Source organism: Moschus berezovskii, chromosome 19 (assembly GCF_049115385.1).
Source record: "Moschus berezovskii isolate FMDL1 chromosome 19, NW_MosBer_1.0, whole genome shotgun sequence".
In the NCBI taxonomy this organism is placed as follows: Eukaryota; Metazoa; Chordata; class Mammalia; order Artiodactyla; family Moschidae; genus Moschus; species Moschus berezovskii.
Window position 1 is genome coordinate 15,918,836 of NC_142478.1, and position 20,023 is coordinate 15,938,858.

General features: G+C 41.6%; 1 protein-coding gene across 2 annotated transcripts in view; it reads left to right on the plus strand.

The window, feature by feature from the left end:
• OTUD4 (OTU deubiquitinase 4) overlaps positions 1-20,023 on the plus strand; it is a 42,622-nt gene that overhangs the window by 14,821 nt on the left and 7,778 nt on the right. The window contains exons 7-18 of one of the 2 annotated variants that reach the window (XM_055405725.2): positions 744-876; positions 3,989-4,046; positions 4,291-4,408; positions 4,503-4,567; positions 8,476-8,570; positions 9,619-9,719; positions 9,814-10,000; positions 15,006-15,168; positions 17,115-17,238; positions 17,535-17,590; positions 18,271-18,351; positions 19,502-19,640. In XM_055405725.2, the coding sequence (XP_055261700.2) occupies positions 744-876; positions 3,989-4,046; positions 4,291-4,408; positions 4,503-4,567; positions 8,476-8,570; positions 9,619-9,719; positions 9,814-10,000; positions 15,006-15,168; positions 17,115-17,238; positions 17,535-17,590; positions 18,271-18,351; positions 19,502-19,640 (1,320 nt within the window). Of the gene's footprint in view, positions 1-743; positions 881-3,988; positions 4,047-4,290; positions 4,409-4,502; positions 4,568-8,475; positions 8,571-9,618; positions 9,720-9,813; positions 10,001-15,005; positions 15,169-17,114; positions 17,239-17,534; positions 17,591-18,270; positions 18,352-19,501; positions 19,641-20,023 lie in introns of those variants that run through there. The other variant, XM_088827999.1, reaches the window with a different exon arrangement.

Here is a 20,023-nt window from a genome sequence, read left to right on the forward strand (position 1 = left end):
AGGCTGATAAAATTCAGCACGCACAGTGAGCAGTGACTTCACTGTGGTTGTACGCACTGTGCCAGCCTGTCCATACTGCTTTCATATGTAATCCCGGCCCAGTGAAGTGCTCTTATTCCAGCTGTTCACAGGGAGAAGCTGAGAACTAGGCAGGTCTCACAACCTGCCCATCCCGGAGAGGCCTGGATGGAAAACTGAAGCAACACTAAGTTTGCTAGAAAGAAGATACCTTTTCACAAGGGACTAAAAAGAAACCATTGTAAAATGTATTCTCAGCAACCACTGAAGCATATTGAGACAATGTTTCTGCTTTACAAAAAGAGGAAAATAAAAACAAACCCACACTCCAGAAAACAGACAAATATATTGCCAAATGCTCAGAACCTCTGCATGGAGTTCAGGACTCTCATTTGTTTTAATTACAGCAAACCTTATCAAAACAAGTGCACTGAGAGTCCATCACAGAGGTGTCTACCCCTCAAACGAGTCCCCAAGAGACCCCATCTCTCACCGTCTTGTGTCTGCCTCAGTATCATGCAGACAACAGGCAGTGATAATTTTGAACTAACTAACTGCAAAGACAGACATCTAGTTGCTCTCTAGGTGATTTTCTGATTAAATTGTGTTATTGGTCATAAGGTGTTACAAGGTATTTAGTTAAGGTTTTAGAAGCCTGGGCATCTCAGTTTTATATTAGAACATAAAATTAATGCTGTGTAACATCTCTTTGTTGTTAACTGCAGCTCTGCTTTATGAATTGCTGTACGAGAAGGTATTTAAAACTGACGTCAGTAAAATCTTGATGGGCCTAGATAGCTCTGAAGTAGCGGATGAAGACAACAGTGAAATATCAGATTCAGAGGATGACAGTTGCAAGTAAGAGTGACTTTGTCCTAAAGTACCTTTGTAGTGCCATACAAGGAAACAGTTCAGTAAACGTTTTTGTATGGAGTTGCCTCACTTAGTGAGGTATTATGGTGTTTCTAAACTACAGCAGAATCTGAAGAAGTTTCTTTTTTCCTCCGACTACTGTTATCTCATTTCTTATGGGACTGTTTCTTTCGGAATTTGATTTTTTGTTTGTTTATTTTTGTTTGTTTTTGTTAAGCATCTATTTCTGTGTAATCATGATGCATATATCTCTGAAATAGATTTGGTTCTACCTATGTGTGTGTGTGTGGGGGCTTCCCTCATAGCTCAGTTGAATCCACCTCCAATGCGGGAGACCTGGGTTTGATCCTGGGTTGGGAAGATCCCCTGGAAAAGGGAAGGGCTACCCACTCCAGTATTCTGGCCTGGAGAATTCCATGGTCACAAAGACTTGGGCACGACTGAATGACTTTACTCTATATGTGTGTATATTCTAAAGTTTTCAGGTTAGGCTGTCAATTGCTTACATAACCAGTGATGAAAAATGGCCATTTTGATTTCCTTGACTTTCTTTTATTGTTTTTTTTCTTAGATAATGCGTCCCCTTCTTTTTATATGATACAAATCCCAAGTTGGAATATATGTGAACAGCTCTGGATAATAATGTTATTTATTTACGTTTGTTTATGGTGTGAATAAACACCTTTTAACTTAAGAGTCTGAAACTTATTTTTGTTTTCCACCTAAGACATACAGGGTAGTGGCTAAGAGCTTGGGCTGTGGACATTCTGACCTGGTTTCATTCCTGGGTTCCTGCCAACTAACTGAATTTAGGGCAAGTTGCTTAAAGCCTCAATCCCACAGATATAAATGAGGATATGTCAGTATTTCTTTAAGGTAGATGATTTATAAGAGTGAAATGAGATGCACATGTACAATGCACAGCCCAGTTCCTAACTGTAATGTCCAATGTGTATGAATTTTTATCAATGATATTAAGAAATGTACTTTGTATGTTCTAAGAACTAACTGATTTCATCCTCAGTGAAGCTGAAAGTATATTATTACTTTTGTATGAGAATATGAAAGTATCCTATGATGTTGCGTACTGTGACGCTAGAGGAAGATGAAACTAAGCCTCAGGATATCTTAATTCTTTATTAAAGACTTATAAAATATATCTCCTTGTATCTGTAATTCCAGGCATTTCTTGAATTAAATGGTTGATCCTGATTGAAAGTTTGATTGACTGCTATTTCTCCATAAGAAAGAAATGAGTCAGATTAAAATCTGGGTCTACCATTGTAAATTCATCCTGGAATTAAGTGACTTTGCATAGATGGAAATTGTGCTGCATGGTTTTCTCCAGGTGCCCAGTAAGATTAAGGCATGTTATGGAGCATCCGGGAAGTTGGGAGGGAGAGTGAGTGACTCACTGTTTAACGTATCACCATGAGTTGATGTGGGGGAACTTGAGCACATGCCCTGTGGTGGGTGGTGCTGATGGCTTTAGCAAAACTGGGTCTGGGATGGCAGCTGGCCGGTGAAGTGTGGAGTAGAGGCTAGGAAGCTTGTAGAAGTTTACCAGGGATGGTGTGTACATTGTCGTGATCAGCTTTCCTTTTTGTCCTGCATTACTGTAGCTCTGGGAACATGGAAGCTTTTCTGATGAATTTTTTGTTGCATTATTCAGGTTTCCTTTACTAGTGTCATGTCTGGCTTAGGGAAAACAGAGCTTCATTTAGGGGAGACTGCTCCGTAACCGTGGCAAGACAGATCGGCATGGTGTGGTAATGAGGGGAAAGCAAGGACGCCAGTGTACTTCTCTGCCTGTATTCTCTTCACATTCGTATTGACGAATCTGGAAGTATTAGAAATTAGGGTGCTTTTTTAAATCTAGACTCTAGATAGTTGGAGTCTCTTAAATATTGCTGCATTTAGGAGTGTGACTCCTGGAGACTAGGGATTGGTTTATTAAGGAGGAGGAATTATATGACAGAAGAACACAGGTAGCCTCTCACTTTATCAGCCAGTCAACCGCCCTCACTCCATCCCGCCTCACCGGCCTCGTGGCTACCCCAGGGTCTTTGCACTTGCTTCCCATCTGCTTGCAGTACTAAACAGCCATATGGTTTGCTCTCTCGTCTCCTTTAATTCTTTTTTCAAAAAGATATCATTCTTTATCCCATTTTTTATTATTTGAGCTAGGCCTGAACACTGCAGTTTTTCTACCTTTTTTCCCCCAAAGCACTTAGCAGCATTAATGATGACTGATAACTTACTTAGCTTGTATCTACTTTCACCGGATTGTATATCTTGTAGTGGAGTATTTTGTTTAATGGAGCCTCATCTATCGATGGACTTTCCTGGTGGCTCGGCTGGTAAAGAACCCGCCTGCCAATGCAGGAGACACAAGAGACACAGGTTCGATCCCCGGGTCTGAAAGATCCTCTGGAGAAGGAAATGGCAACCCACTCCTGTATTCTTGCCTGGAAAATCCCATGGACAGAGAGTAGTCTGGCGGGCTACAGTCCCTGGGATCACAGAGTCTGACACGACTGAGTGCGCACACACACACACACACACACACATACGTATTGATATATTTTTGAAAGGAAGTTTTTACATTAAGTGTTTTTATAAACTCAGTTACTCAATCATCCCACATTTCACAGTTTATTTCTGTTCCTCTCTTCTTGTTGATTAAGTCAGTACGAATGACTGATAAAAATCTTTGACTGGAGAAGGAAATGGCAACCCACTCCAGTATTCTTGCCTGGAAAAGTCTATGGACAGAGGAGTCTGGCAGGCTGCAGCCCTTGGGGTTGTATGACTGAGCACGCATGCATGAGGAGGGTGGAGGAGATGGTTGGTAGCAATAAACTGGTAAACTTAAGGAAAAAAGAAATCTTTGAGTTACATGCATACACACACACACGTACATTGTGTATGCGCTTACATATACATATGCACATTTCCATTTGTTTGAGCTCCTTGGAATATAGTTTTGACTTTGTGGACTATAACTCTGAGACTTTTCTGTGAGGTCAGAGTAAGTGAACGGTGTGTGAACAACATTTTTGTACTCCTAATGATATCTGTATTTCTTCCTTTGTAGGAGTAAGCCTACCACTGTTAATGATGTGAATGGATTTAAAAATTTGTCAAGTGATCAGGTATTTTTATTTAATGGTTTTAAACTATCTCTTCAATATAAGAAAGCATACGCGTTTATAGTCTTAATTTTTTTTCTCTTTTCTGGTACATTTTCAATAGAGTCAGGATCATCTCGTAAGACATTTTTTTGGTGACTTCCTAATTTTTAAAGCTTTCTTCTTTTGATTTTTCTCTTATGCATATCTCAAACACATTTTAAAAGCATTTGTGTGTTGATTGGACTTCTTAACTTTGTTTATTTAGCATCCGAAAAGCAATGGAAACTCTCCTAGCCTTCCTTTGTCTAGAAAGGTTCTTAAGTCACTCAGTCCAGCAGTCTATAGAAATGTGGAATATGAAATTTGGCTAAAGTCTAAACAAGGTGAGTTTAAAAAAATCTGTATTTTCCAGAAATTTACTTTGAGGCCCTTGAAAATGATTACATCAACTTGATATTATGCTGATATTCTTTACAGTTCAACAAAAACATGATTATTCCATTGCTGCTGGCTTACAGTATGAAGTTGGAGATAAATGCCAGGTAAGTGATTATGTAGAGGAAGAAAAGATTTTACTTTAAATCTTATTTATTCTAATAGGAACTAAAAAACAGCTCAAGTTTGGATGAGTTGTTAATTTGAGGTTTCAGAATATATTTTATCATGTATACATTTTAATAGTTAAGAATATTTAGCTTTTGAATACATTACCAAAATCATATATATCTAAAACTGTGTGACCTTTCACTTGATCTTTAAAGCAGTTTAGTCTTTGATAGTACTCGCTTCAAAGATGAAGCAGTAACCTTTTAGATTTTCAGATATTTTCATTATAGCTGGGCTTCCTGGGTGGCGCTAGTGGTAGAGCCCGCCTGCCAGTGCAGGAGACATAAGAGACGTGGGTCCGATCCTTGGGTCGGGAAGATCCCCTGGAGGAGGGCTTGGCAACCCACTCCAGTGTTCTTGCCTGGAGAATCCCATGGGCAGAGGAGCCTGGCAGGCCACAGTCCATGGAGTTGCAGAGTGGGACACAACTGAAGCAACTTAGCAGCATGCTTCAAAGCCATTAACAGTAACATTTTAGATTTTTAGATGCTTTCATTATAGCTGGCAGATAATGTACTGACATTGATTCAGACTTGACAATACGGGTCAGTTTGGTTTATGAAAGTCATCCTGGAAAATTTTTATATAACACATTGTTCTTTTGTTGGATTGAGAAAAGAAAGGGAACTGTTAGAGAAGTTTTGCCTTTTACTTTGAATAAGCTGCTGCTCTGGGCTTACTGCAGCTGACTGTTAAAGGGGAAAGTTGAGCTATGTCAGCGTTCCTTACATGGAGTGATACTGCGCCCCTGCCTGCCCTCCAGCAATGTTGGCAGACGTTTTTGGTCATTACACCTGGGAAGGTGCTACTGATAGCTAGTGGATAGAGGCCCGGCATGGCAGACATCCTGGAATGCACAGGACACCCCCCCCCCAACCGCTCCCCACCCCGCCCCGCCCCCAGCACACACACAGCAAGGGATCGTCCGGTCCAAAGTGTTACTAATGCCAAGACTGGAGAAGCTTCTGTGAAAGAACATGACTCTTTCTAAAACAAAAGCAGCCCCCATACACCAAAAATATTGTTATTTGGAAGATAATTGTCATCAAGAATGGTTCTCATCAAAAAGTGTTACCTTTTAAAAACTATTTTGAAATAGCCATTGACAGACATTTCTTCTTGACTTGTGGAGGAAATAGTCATTCCTTCATGATAAAGTGGTTTGTGACAAGTGTCTGGGGGCCCAGGATTGTTTCTGGTATCAGTGACAGACCCTACCTTAAGAACTTTCAGTAGTGTTCTGATTCGAGGGTATTTTGAAAGTAGAGGAAGAAGAGGATGTGATTCTTTTCGGGTTGTCAGAAATGTGCTCTAAGCACAGTACCGAATCTGGGAATCTTTTATTGTAGTGACTTGGGGAACTTGGCAGAGTACGAAAGAGAAGAGGGCCCTCCCTCCCCACCCTTCTTAGTAGAGAAGAGAAAGTACTTATTTTATACTTTTATAAAAGTATTTTATACTTTTATCACTAAAATTGTTTTACTCATTATTCTAAACTGAGTATGTTTCATTTGAGCTTTCAGTTTCTTTTGTAAAGTAGATGCTCTTGATAAAGCAGAAGGTAAAGCAGGTACTTGTTTTAATTTTTTCCTTTTTAGAGTATTTTCCTTTTCTGCTACTTGACTATTTCACTTGGATAAAATTTAATTGAAGTTTTATTCTGGAAAGTGTGAAAGTGTTAGTCATTCAGTTGTGCATTCTTTGCAACCCCATGGACTGACCGTAGCCTGCCAGGCTCCTCTCTCCATGGGATTCCGCAGGCGAGAACACTGGAGTGGGTTGCCGTTTCCTCCTCCAGGGGATCTTTCTGACTGAGGGATCAAACCCAGGTCTCCTGCATTGGCAGGTGGACTCTTTACCATCTGAGCCACCAGGGTCTCTGACTCAAAGATGACTTTTATTTACTCGGTTCAATTCAGTTGCTCAGTTGTGTCTGATTCTTTGCGACCCCATGAATCGCAGCACACCAGGCCTCCCTGTCTGTCACCAACTTCCGGAGTCCACTCAAACCCATGTCCATTGAGTCGGTGATGCCATCCAGCCATCTCATACTCTGTCGTCCCCTTCTCCTTCTGCCCCCAATCTTTCCCAGCATCAGGGTCTTTTCCAATGAATCAACTCTTTGCATGAGGTGGCCAAAGTATTGGAGTTTCAGCTTCAACATCAGTCCTTCTAATGGATGGACTGGTTGGATCTCCTTGCAGTACAAGGGACTCTCAAGAGACTTCTCCAGCACCACAGTTCAAAAGCATCAATTCTTCCGTGTTCAGCTTTCTTTATAGTTCAACTCTCACATCCATACATGACCACTGGAAAAACCATAGCCTTGACTAGAAGGACCTTTGTTGACAAAGTAATGTCTCTGCTTTTTAATATGCTGTCTAGGTTGGTCATAACTTTCCTTCCCAGGAGCAAGCGTCTTTTAATTTCATGGCTGCAGTCACCATTGCAGTGATTTTGGAGCCCCCAAAAATAAAATCTGTCACTGTTTCTTCATCTATTTGCCATGAAGTGATGAGACCAGATGCCACGACTGTAGTTTTTTGAATGTTGAGCTTTAAGCCAACTTTTTCATTCTCCTCTTTCACTTTCATCAAGAGGCTCTTTAGTTCTTCTTCACTTTCTGCCATAAGGGTGGTGTCATCTGCATATCTGAGTAAGCATGTAAATGTAGTTTCAATTTTAAATAAAAATTAGCTTCAGACAATCTTTTTTAATGTTAAACTCTTGAGGAGAGGGAAACAGTGTCTTGCTGTGACCAAAGAATGAAATCTCAGCTTGAGGGCTTGGAATGGGTGGCTGCTGTCCCTCCACGTCTGGCTGGGGAGAGTGACTGTACCGTGCCATTTTAGTACCCATCCAGGAGCTCTGGTGTTCTCGAGTTCTGGACCCAGTCCCCCTGTGGATGCTGAGGGCTAGTGGTACTGATAACGGGAGATGGCTTTGAGCAAGGCTGTGTCCATCCGGCTGCTAGAGCAGGGTTGGGGGCGCCCTCTGCCAGAAGGAAAGCAAAAGGCTGACTTTCTTGTCGTGATGTGCTGTTGTGTAATAACCAGCTGTATATTAGGAGACGATGCATCTATTTTTAGGGAGCAAAAAGGTCACATTTACATCTTACAGTGTTTTAAATATTGGAAAAGTGAGAAGATAATGTAATTTTCATAACAGGCGCTCGCCTGTGTTGAGCGGCTGCTGTGTGCAGGCCGGTGTCCCTTATGTGTACTGTGTGGGCCTCACTGCCCTCTTGGTGCCCGTGATGTAGAGACTATAATTAGCCCTGTCTTGCATATGAGCCCGTGAAGCCCGAGGTAAGTTGCTCGCCCGAGGTCATCTTGCTGCCCAGTAGAGAAGCGGGACCTGGAATCCTGGTTTGTGTATGGTGCTCCAGCCCTGCCTTTAGAACCTTGACAGCTTAGAAAAAACATGGGAAAGTAAGCAAAGTATTTTGGAAAGAGATTCACAGGTCTGGGAGAGCAAAGGCATTATGGCGTACTCTTTTGAACTTCCGTTCCGTTCCGTTCCGTTCCGTCGCTCAGTCGTGTCCGACTCTTTGCGACCCTGTGGACTGTAGCCTACCAGGCTTCTCCGTCCATGGGATTCTCCAGGCAAGAATACTGGAGTGGGTTACCGTTTCCTTCTCCAGGAGATCTTCCCAACCCAGGGATCGAACCCGGGTCTCCCGCATTGGAGGCAGATGCTTTAACCTCTGAGCCACCAGGGAAGCTTGTTTTTAACTATGTATGTTCCTCTACGCTTTAGTTGGAAATGAAATGGCAGTTTAAAAACATGTCATTGATGCTAAAGAATCAGGTGACTGATTTTTCTTTGCGAATTTGTTCAACAGGTTAGGTTGGATCACAATGGAAAATTTTCTAATGCAGACTTTCAAGGGGTTCACTCTGAGAATGGGCCAGTTTTGGTCGCAGAACTTGGAAAGAAGTACGTACTGTTTGCAGCTAAGGTGTTAATTCACTTTCTCTTCCGATTTAGCCTGATGTAATCACAAGCATTTCTAAACGTCCCTGTCTTTTTGCAAATTCAGTTAAATGTGTTGCGGGTGTATACAGAAATATACTTTTTTAGATCTTTTAGAAAAATCGTTTGAGTTCAAATTTAGTGTTTGTGTTAAGGTATTTTGAATAAAAGATACGTATTTCATTCCTTACTGTTTAAAATGTGCCATTCTTCACTAAGGCAGTTTAGAAAATTAACTCTATTGTAACTGAAGCTTTGGAGGACAGGGGCAGTATTCATTTCCGATGTCATTCATTGCTGCCTTGCATGTAGTTTTCAATAAACGATTATCTGGTGGAGTGAAATACTTGCCATGATACAGTGTTATTTTAGAGCAACTTCTGTTTCAGCTGCTGCAGCCTTTACTTGAGGGAAAGGTAGTAAGCTCCACTTAGACTCTACCATGGAGAACTTCAAACACACACCTGAGGAGGGTAGTCAAGTGAACCCCAAGATAACCGTCACCCTAGTCTCATAGCCAACAGCAGGTTTGGCATCTTTCCTGATCTCTTCTCCCTAACCCCTTAGAGCAGAAGAAAGGAGCAGAGTTGGAATATTTGAAAGTAAATCCCAGATGTCACACCGTTTCTCATAGATGCTTATGCGGCTGTGTGCATCTCTGACACAGTAAAGGCTTCTCCATTCCCCATCCTTGGCTACAGTACTGTCATCACAGCTCACAGAATGGTTTTCCTTCCTTCCTTCCTTATCTAATCTTTTGCTTAGATGGTGATTAAGACCTCTCAATCTTCTGTTCTTTTAGGTTAGAAAATATGTTTTTGACCTTTGTCATTTGATTACAGTTACTTGTGGATTGCTGAATGCTTTGTACTTTATAGTGTGTTTTTACTATAAGAACTAAGACTGGAAGTTCTTAGGTAAATTGAACATAAAAGATTTATGTAGAATATTTAAGTGCATGGTCTCAGTAGAGTCCTTTAGGTTACGTCAAGTCTTTTTCTTCTTTTTAAAGATACTCACCGAAGAACTTCAAACCGCCTCCCTCAGAAAGCTGGAACACAGTGTCAGGGAAGAAGATGAAAAAACCCCCTTCGGGACAGAATTTCCATTCTGGTAGGAGCTCATCATGTTAGTCTTCCTTTGGGGGAGGGGATGGTACTTGACAATAGGAGGAGAGTTACGAAGTACTTTTGGCTTCGTGTCATAGACATGGATTTCAGAGGGCCAAAGAACTCAAGCAAGCCAATAAAAGCCCCGTCAGCTCTACCGCCTCGCCTCCAGCACCCTTCAGGAGTGAGACAGCATGCATTCTCCAGTAATTCTGCAGCGTCACAGTCTCAGAAAACCTCCGGCGAGCACAAAAATCTGAGCAGAACACCCTCACAGATCATAAGGTAACCTTCCTGAATGCAAGAGAGCTGCAAGTTAAGTGAGCCAGCATTTCTCATTTGCTGTGTTACATGCATTTAGAAAGTTATAATTTTTTGTTCATATACTTGTCTAAAGCTGTAATAGAGTGTTGATAAAATAATGTGTGGATTTCAGTTCTTCATCACTCTCATCACACAAATCAAAGTAATTTTGTAGTTTAAGACATTTTGATTTTTTTTTCACACAACAGCAGTTTACAAATGGTATTCGACTTACCATAGATTCTAAACCAGGAGACACTGGAACATATCTAGGGATATACAGTGAGGTGCAGAAATTTCATGGTCTAAAGGTATTGAAATCATACAGAGTCTGTTCTCTTATCACGGTGGAAATAATTCTATTAGAAATCAATATCAAAAGATGTTTGAAAATAACCCACATATTTTCAGAGAATGAGATGGTTAGATGGCATCATTGACACAATGGACATAAATTTGAGCAAGCTCTGGGAGACCGTGAAGAACAGGGAAGCCTGGTGTGCTGCAGTTCATGGGGTTGCAAGGTCGGACACGACTTAGTGACTGAACAACAACACATACTTTCAAGTGCAATGTGACATTTACTAAGAGAGATCTTTGACTTAGCCATTGAAAGTGTCAGTAAAGTTAAAAGACTGAAAAACACAGAGGGTGATTGCAGAGAAGAAATCATTTTAAATGAAAAATTAATATCAAAATGAGAAATTAATTTCAGTGATACTTTTAAAAGCCCATGTATTTGGAAACTAAATGTCCACTTTGAAATCATGGGTGTATCTAAGAAGCTCCAAGAAGGAAAATTAGAAAATATTTGTAGCAGAAAAAAAATGAAAAGAATTTATCAGAATTTTTTGCATGCAGCTGAACCTGCTCAGTGCAGCTAAACACAATGTGGAATCTTGAATAAAGTATGAAAATAGTAATGGACACTAGCATAAAATTTTGTGAAATTTGAACAGAATCTGTAGTATAGTTAATAATGCTGTATCACATTAATCTTTTTTTTAAAGCAACATAGTATTTCTTTTTATTCTCAGGATTGGATTAGAAATTAGACATCTTTATTTTTGAATAACTTTTTTCAGTGATTTAGATCTTATCCCAGACAGGTGTTTTCCTGGCACTGCATGGCTTTCTGGTAGTCTGTAATGTGTTTAATACTGAATTCCAGCTGGCACTGCAGTTCCCTGCAGGGTGAGGTTAGTTTTCTTTTATATATGAACGTGAAACTGCCAGAATGGTCAGCGTGCTTCGGTCTGGTAGGTTACGACTGTTTGCGGTCGTGCGTCTGATATTGAGCAGGTTGTTGTGATCAAGATCGGCATTCTGACTGAATGTGCAGAGGCATGTGCTTCTGAATATGCTTCCAGGTCGTGGTTTCCTGTGTTGTTGATTTTAAATTTTCCCTAATCTGCTTTTCCTCTGAGTAGCTTACGGAGCTGTAGAGTAGTCTGTGTTGTTCAGAGGAGCTTTATTTGAGAAAGTGTGTTTTAAGTGGAGGCCGCCCTCTTCCTGCAGCCTTGTCCGTGTCTCCTGTGGGTGCTTGGGGCTGATACTTTCCCCTCCAAGGCCGACCTCCCCAGTTACCTGAGCAGCTGTAGGACTGGCTTATGTGCTTGCCAAGCTCTGGTCTTCAGTTTCTTTATTTTTGGCTTTTGGGCATTCCCCTTTCTTGGGAATGTCCTTAACACTTTGTCATTGAAGATAGTTCATGTACCATCTCCAAGACAGAGTTGCAGGTTCTTAGGCTGACATGATGCCAGTACTGTGTAGTTTCCTGGGGCTGTGGTAGCCTGGAACCCCAGACAGGCATAAAACAACAGAAGTGAGTTACAGTTCTGGAGGCTGGAAGTCTGAAGTCACAGTGTGGTAGGGGCCTGCCCTCTCTGAAGGTTCTAGGGGAGAATCTGTTCCAGGCGTCTCCTGCTTTTGGTGTTGTCCGCAGCCCTTGGTAATCCTTGGCTTGTGGATATAAGTCTCTGCCGCCATCATCACGTATTCTTCATGGGTGTCTCTTCTAGTGAGGAACCACTTATTGTGGGTTTAGGGCCTACCCTGCTCGATAATGACTTCCTTTTGATGTGATTACTCTTGCTTGCAGAGACTGTTTATAAAGTCACATGCACAGACCCCAAGGGGCAGGACTTGAACATACCTTTTTGGGAGACGCAGTTCCAATTCATAACTGATACCAATATCTCACATCCATTACATTTTTCTTTTTACTTGAACAAACTAGGATAGAAAATTGATATCGTTCAAAATCCAAAACACTCAAAAATTTATTCTGATAATTCTCCTTGCCATCCTTGTTAATCCAGACTGTCTAGCTTGCTTCTGTAGGTGGTGGTGTTCAGTCACTAAGTTGTGTCCAAGTCTTCATGACCTCATGGACTGAGACACGGGCTTCCCTGTCCTTCACCATCTCCCAGAGCTTGCTCATACTCACGTCCATCGAGTCGGTGACGCCATGCAACCATCTCATCCTCTGTCATCCCCTGCTCCTCTTTCCTCACTCTTTCCCAGCATCGGGGTCTTTTCCAGTGAGTCAGTTCTTAGAATCAGCTGGCCAGAATATTGGAGTTTCAGCTTCAGCATCAGTCCTTCCAATGAGTATTCAGGGTTGATTTCCTTTAGGATGGACTGGTTTGATCTTCTTGCTGTCCAAGGGATTCTTAAGGGTCTTCTTCTCTTTCTGCAGAGGCAGTGTTAACAGATACTTGTGTATCCTAAGGGCAGGGATCTTTTAACATGTATAAAAAGTATGTATGTATTCTTAATCTAATTGTCCAGAAATTCTAATGAGAACAAATGATTAAAAATCAATCGTAAGAAAGAATTACTTCATGTCTCAAGAATGGTCAGTACATACACAGCCCTGAGAAATGGCCCGATTACAGAGTAATCAGGGCCTTGCCTTCTTGGCATATCCAGTAATGCTGGGAAAGGGAGATGGGGGCCCGTGGTGGGTTACCTCCCCCAAAAGATGAAACTGATGCCCTTAATTGCCTAGTTGTGGCTGAAGTCTGACATGCGGACACTGACCAGACTCCATGAGCATCTGAAGTGTTACTCACTACAGGCAGAATACCTCAGGAGGAAGTACAGAGACTGCCAATGGCTGACTTAAATGCACTTTGTTTACCACAGACTGAATTTTTATCCAGTGTGTTTTCTAGTGGTTTATCCAGTCTGATAGGAATTTGAGTGATCATACAGATGCTGTCCTTTTCTTGTTTATGTTAGGCATATATTAGGTAGGTGTAGATGAAGTCGCTCAGTTGTATCCGACTCTTTGCGACCCCACAGACTGTAGCCTACCAGGCTCTTCCATCCATGGGATTTTCCAGGCAAGAGTACTGGAGTGGGTTGCTGTTTCCTCCTCCAAGGCATAGATTAGTTGGTATGTAAAAGCACTTGATGGCAGAAGGCAGTGGATAGTGCATAAATATGAAACTTCGGGGAATTTTTGACATTGTGATTGATGATGTAAGAACCCATTTGTATTTGCAGTGAGTAAGCCTTCACGGACGTAGGTGTGAGAATGAATTTTGCTAATGTATTAAATTTAGAGACTGCAGATGATGGAATAAAGTAAGATTTTTAAAAATTATAGTCAAAATTTAGAATTTTATAGCTAAATACTCGATTTAATGTTCATTAGAATTCATCTTGACTTTATTTCTAATATTTAACACAGTAATTTGGAATTCACATTATAGAATTAAAGATCAGTGATGTTGGACATGAGACCTTGTGACCTCTCACTCTTAAAATTTCTTTCTCATTGATATTATCTCTTCCTTTTGAGAAAACAAACAGAGTATAACAAAAACCAGCGGGATTGCTTTGTGTGCTTTCAGTACGCAGGTGCTGAGAGTGATTGACATGCCGGGCTGGACCTTCCCCTCCAGCTCGTCCCAGACAGGGCCGGTTTGGTGCTCTGTGGCTGGTGGGCGGGGTGGGCTGGTGCCCTCAGGTGAGGAGGCGCGCACAGTGGTTGGCAGGTGTTGATTACGCAGAGACTCCTGGCCATTGCTGAGCCTTCGGAGTCTTTGACCGCAGGGGTTTGAGAAGGACCGGTATAAGATGGAGGGTCTAAACTTGCTCCCCTGTTTTTTTCCCCTAAGACTCTGGGGTTGACATCCGCCCCATTGGAGTTAGGATGTGGTTTTAAGTGGGACTGAGGACATGAAATGGCCATTCTTTCTTTCAGAGGGAAAAGAATCAGATGATATCAGTTGTGTCCTTCCCACTCTTTTTAGGGAGATGGTATCTCCTCACGTATTTTTCTTGTAGGCTTTGGATTTTCACTTCCCACTGTTGTGAAACTGTTAGACTTGGGAGAAACAGTACTCACATTGCCCGTAATAGTTAAATAAACTGTTAGGGTTATGTTATGGGCTGCTCGACTCTGTCCATGAACTTTGTTGTCTCCTCCTTTGACCACAATTGTGTTGAAATGACAGCAGTACAGTTAGTATCTCGTCTTGTGCATTTCTCCCCCTCAGCTTTCATCTTCTCTTGACAGTGTCATCAAAAAGCAGGAAGGTGGTCCTGGTGTTTCTCTTAACATTGTCCTTTACTTAGAATAGAAAATTAGAATGCTTTCGAGGCCTAAACTGGTAACTTTCCCTTTCCTTTGAAAGAGAAGTGTTATGAAAATATTGGAATATGGCATAAAGAAAACATACGATGCTTATATTTATGCTCCGATGAGAAGAAAAATCTGTGATGATGTGTATCATTTGGCAGTGAGTTACATTTTTCTTTTCCTGCATTGTAAGTTTGTCGTCTCGACTCTGAAATCCTAATAATTCAGCTGCTTCCTCTTGCTAAACATTTATTAATTGGGCAGCTAAAAGTTCTGTAATGTCACAGTGTAACTAAGATAGCAAATATTTGTATTGCTGAAAATGTTATTTTAGATTATTTTAGGGACAAAATACATTGTCTTTTTTTCATCCAAGAATGTCTTATTTGACAGAAAACCTGATCGTGAGAGAGCTGAGGATTTTGATGCCACGACTCGAGAACCTAACTATTTCGGCCTCTCTCCAGAAGAGCGCAGAGAGAAGCAAGCCATAGAAGAGTCTCGCTTACTCTATGAGATTCAGAACAGAGATGAACAGGCTTTCCCAGCCCTTTCTGTATGTATATAAAAAGGAATTGGAAAAGTTACCCTTCAGAAGTCTCTCCTTAATCCAGTTTTTGTACTCAACCATAGTTTCTAATGGTATACGAATCATTTTTACACTGAAGGTTACCTTGGGGATGACGTAGTTGCCCTTCCTTTTCATCCTCATCAGGCAGATGAGGCCTAAAGATATATCTAGTTGCTGGCAGAGTTGAGGTGAGCTGATTGTTTATCTAACTTCAAGTTGAGTATTTTGATTTGAATTGAAGCCTGTTTGTTTTTGCCAGCCAAAGCCAGTAACTTACCCTAAGCAGTGGAGGTGTATGATTTAGTTAACAGGATACTTCTGTAAAATTGGGACATTCTTTTCAGTGTTCCTTATTAAACATACCCAGGACCTATTAAGAAAAACCTGGTACATACAAATGAGAGCTGTGGTTCAGAGTGGTCAGCGCTAGAGATGGTGGTGGGTGCAGCCCTGTGGCTTCACCTTTGCTCCTTGTGTCAGATGCTGAGCTGTGACGGGTGCTTCTTGATGAGACAGGAGACAAATGTTCTCTGCCTTTAAGTGTCTTAATTCTTTTGAGGGAGTCAGAAGGGGAAACAGTAACTGCCGTGTGAGGAGGGGTCATTGGCACACAGGGGCAGGGTAACTACTTGAGTGTGGGGGCACTGGGCTCCCCGAGCCTGTGGTCTGACATAGTGCTGAGTGGCACTCAATGACTTGTGACGCAGCTGTGAGCTCTGTGAGGCACATGAGCTGTGGTTGGAACACTTTCTTAACAGTGGAATACACAAGCAAAAGGGAATGCTAGACCAGCCACCTTATATATATTTATGTGTATATGTATATTATATGTTGGTATGTATATTTATATCAATATAAAACATTAAAGCTCCACACATTTTCTGGCCTTTGTGGAATTCTTAAAGAGGTGGAGAGGCTGAGCTGAGACCAGCTCACCTGGAATAGTATAGTTCAGGCTGGCACAGGGATTGGAGTTTAGGAATTGTTGGAAGATGTGCCCAAACTCATATGTGAATTAGGCCTGGTCTCTATTCTGAGTGTAGTTTATCTCTGTGATATGTTATTTTTCCATAATATTTAGATAATAAAAAACTACCGATCTTTAAGCTTCTACTCACAGCTTTTTTTGGTCTTTTTTGCAGTAGTGAATGGTGAGAAACAGCTGCTGTAATGTGGGAGTAGATGGTGAAATGTTTGGATTGTTAAAATGAGGTCTTCATACTCATTGTGTTTAAACAGGCTTTTGATCCTGTCTTGGACTTGATAGTGACTCAGGTTTGTCTTCTAGAAAATGCCTGCCGAGATCTCTGAGGGCCGAGATCTCTTATCAGTGTGCAGCGTTTCCTCACATATCCTAGGAGAGTAGAGGCCTTCATTGGTAATTGAGCTGAAAAGCCAGGCTTACTCCAGTCCCTGTGCTTCACCAGTTAGAAGCTGGAGCTCATGCAGGGCTTGGGGGGTTTGCTGACAGTCAGTGCTCTTTTAGTGAGAAGAGTTCTAGTGCCTATATCTGCCCCTTGCCCTTGGGGGGGCCCCCCCACTTCCCCAAAAGACTGTGGCTCTGCAGTGGGTGCTTTTAAGGTTGGTATGAAGGGTGCTATTCTTTGTGCAGAGAATGGAAATGTAAGTTGCATCGTACAGGTTCGGTCACAGTGGCTTCTTGAAATGTGGGCATATGAAGAAGTCTAACTACTAGGCCAAGAGTCTGATTTCCTCATCCTTTGGCTTATTAATAAGCCAGTTACTGTAGAGTATTTAATATGAACCCTAGGTTGGTTTTTTTTTTTTTGTAGGCTGGGAAGTTTACAGATACAAGGTGATGAATTTTGAGATTTTTAGTCAGATGTGTGAACAGTAAGATTAATTAAAAGACTTCTGTTCATATACTTGTGAGTAAATCTTTTAACACAAAGTGTTACATATTGTTTAAGAGTTCATCAGTCAGCCAGTCAGTTTCTCAGAGCAGCAACCCAGGCATCCAGAGAAAATCATCCCATGGAAGCGATCGAAAAGGAAGCAGGCGGAGAATGGATGCCGAAGAACGGAAAGATAAAGGTATGTTATTCCATCATTGGAAAGCAGATGCTGGAGATCTGATTCTGGCCTAAAGTCAGGCGTCGGGAGAAGAACTCTTCCTGTTTAATGATGAGCAATGTAGTCACATCTCACTGTTTCAGAGAAGCCTTGACTCAAGCTAAACAAAGCGTGGTGTGTAATTGTGAAAACTATTATTCACTGACTGATCATGGTTAACATGGTACTTCCAGCTTTCTCTGTCTTCATGTTTTGTTGTTCTGTCTTCACACCTGACTAGTGGCTGATGCTGTCTTTTTTATCTTGATCTGTTATAGACTCTGTCCATGGACATATTCCCTTGGATAAAAAACCTGAGCCAGGCACATTGGAGGTAAATGTTTTAAGTACTAATCGCGTCTTTTTCTTTTTCCTGAAGACTGTGGTAGTGCAGAAAAAGATGGAGATGATTTCATCATTTTATAACAAGTGGTGTTTAGTCACTAAGTTTTGTCCAGCTCTTTTGCGACCCCATGGACTGTAGCCCACCAGGCACCTCTGTCCATGGGATTTCCCAGGCGAGAATACTGGAGTGGGTTGCCATTTCCTTCTCTGGGGGATCTTCCAAACCCATATCAACAAGCAGATTCTCTACTACTGAGCCATCAGGGAAGCTGTAACAAAGTGTTATGGAAGTAGAAAAGCAGGAAAAAATTGGGAGAAAGTTAGAATGCTTGAGGAAAATTGATGCACTCACAAATTATATCCATTTCTTCTAGGGTGCATTATGATGACCTTTACTTTCCATTACTCCATAGTATTACAGATTTTTAAGGGAAAAATGCTGTTTTGGAACCATGCCCCTAGTTAAAACTGCCCTATAGTTTGATGTGATAAAGACATGCAGGCAGAAATACCTACCTGTTGAAGACCAGATACAATTGAAAAAAATACTCAGTTGTTAGAGGATTCAGTCAGGTGCAGATAGGTGAACTATAAAGGTAGCATGGTTATCCCAGAATGTGGGTCTTTGAAATAGAAAATGACCCCCCCCTTTTTTTTTTGCTTCCAAAGAATATTAGCAATGATAAGTGTACAAGAATTTCATCACCATCAAAATCAAAGAAATTAGAGTGCCCACCTCCTACAGAGCAAGTAAGTATATTGTTGTATTTGACATTGAACGCTATTTAAAAACAGAAAGTAATAGGAAATGGGAGAATTTATTAATAGATCATAATTTGGAATGCAATTACGATTTTTCTCTAATTCTGTTCTTAGTTAGTCTGGAATGGTCTCAATGGAATGTTTTCTGGACATGCAAACCATTCTTCTGAATTGAATTTGAATAAGTTTTTATCTGATACTTTATGTTGCCTTTGTGATGAGTTGGCTTGAAAATAAGATTTTTGAAGGGAAATTTGTTTTCTTTCAGAACTTAGAGACATCTCTGCATGCTTACCAATTATTTCATAGAAGGGAAGGAATGTAATGATTGAAGAGATTAGAAAGGACATATGTCTAAAAGGCAGTTGCTGCTGCTAAGTCACTTCAGTCGTGTCCAACTCTGTGTGACCCCATAGACGGAAGCCCACCAGGCTCCCCCGTCCCTGGGATTCTCCAGGCAAGAACACTGGAGTGGGTTGCCATTTCCTTCTCCAATGTGTGAAAGTGAAAAGTGAAAGTGAAGTCGCTCAGCCACGTCAGACTCGTAGCGACCCCATGGACTGCAACCCACCAGGCTCCCCCGTACATGGGATTTTCTAGGCAAGAGTACTGGAGTGGCTTGCCATTGCCTTCTCCACTAAAAGGCAGTACTGCCAGCTTACAGATTTAATGATGAAAGAACCTGAGTTCTAACAGATTGTTTTGGTTCTTGGTCTATTACAGGAGTAGAGAAAGTTCTTATCCTTTGTCTTTCTGTTAACATCCTTCACGTCAGGTAGAAAGCGTATGATTTTATGTTAGCTCTTTGTGTGAGGAGTTGTTCTGGACTCATGAATTTCAGGGTGATTTCAGTGACTTTGCTTCTTTCTCTTAAAGCATTTGGTTCAGGTTGCTTTATAGTTTGTTTCTAACCCCACTGGTGACTTCTGTGACTTTTGGTGGGCAATCACTGGATCAAATTTGTTAGTTTGGAATTTTTAGCTCCTATGTTTTTTCTTTCATTTCGAAGACTAGAAGAAAGACCATTTATGTAGAAACTGCAGCTGTGTAAGAGGCAGGCAACTCACGATGCGTTCGGTGGATGAATTAGTGTTAAGCACAATGAACTCTTGTCTTTTTGCACCCCTTCTTCCTGAAGAAGCCAGCAGAACATGTGTCTCTGTCAAATCCAGCTCCCCTTCTAGTTTCTCCAGAGGTACATCTAACTCCTGCGGTGCCTTCCTTACCAGCCACTGTGCCCGCCTGGCCGAGCGAACCTACAACATTTGGACCAACAGGTTAGATAACATTTTTAAAAGTTCATTGAACCAACCAGCAAAAGTCCTCCAAGTCTTGACAGTCGTGAGTGTGAGCTTGACCTCAGAGCAGGATCGGGTGCATGGAGCCTCAGAACTTTCTGTGATCCCTGTACTGCTCTGCTTGCCGTCTTGGAGGGCCAGGTTCACGCAGTGCTCATTCAAGGTCCGCCCTCAGCGTCTCGGGAGCAAGACCTGTGAACTCTGGTTGATCGGTGCTGGCAGTGCAGTTTTCAGTCCCCTCCAACCCCCTCAGCTCTTTATGGCCCCACGAGACACAGGCTGTGTGTCTTACATGTGTCTGTAAGAGCTGTTACTGGCTCAGAGCCAGTTTTTTGGCCTCATTTCCTCCTGCATGACCAGGA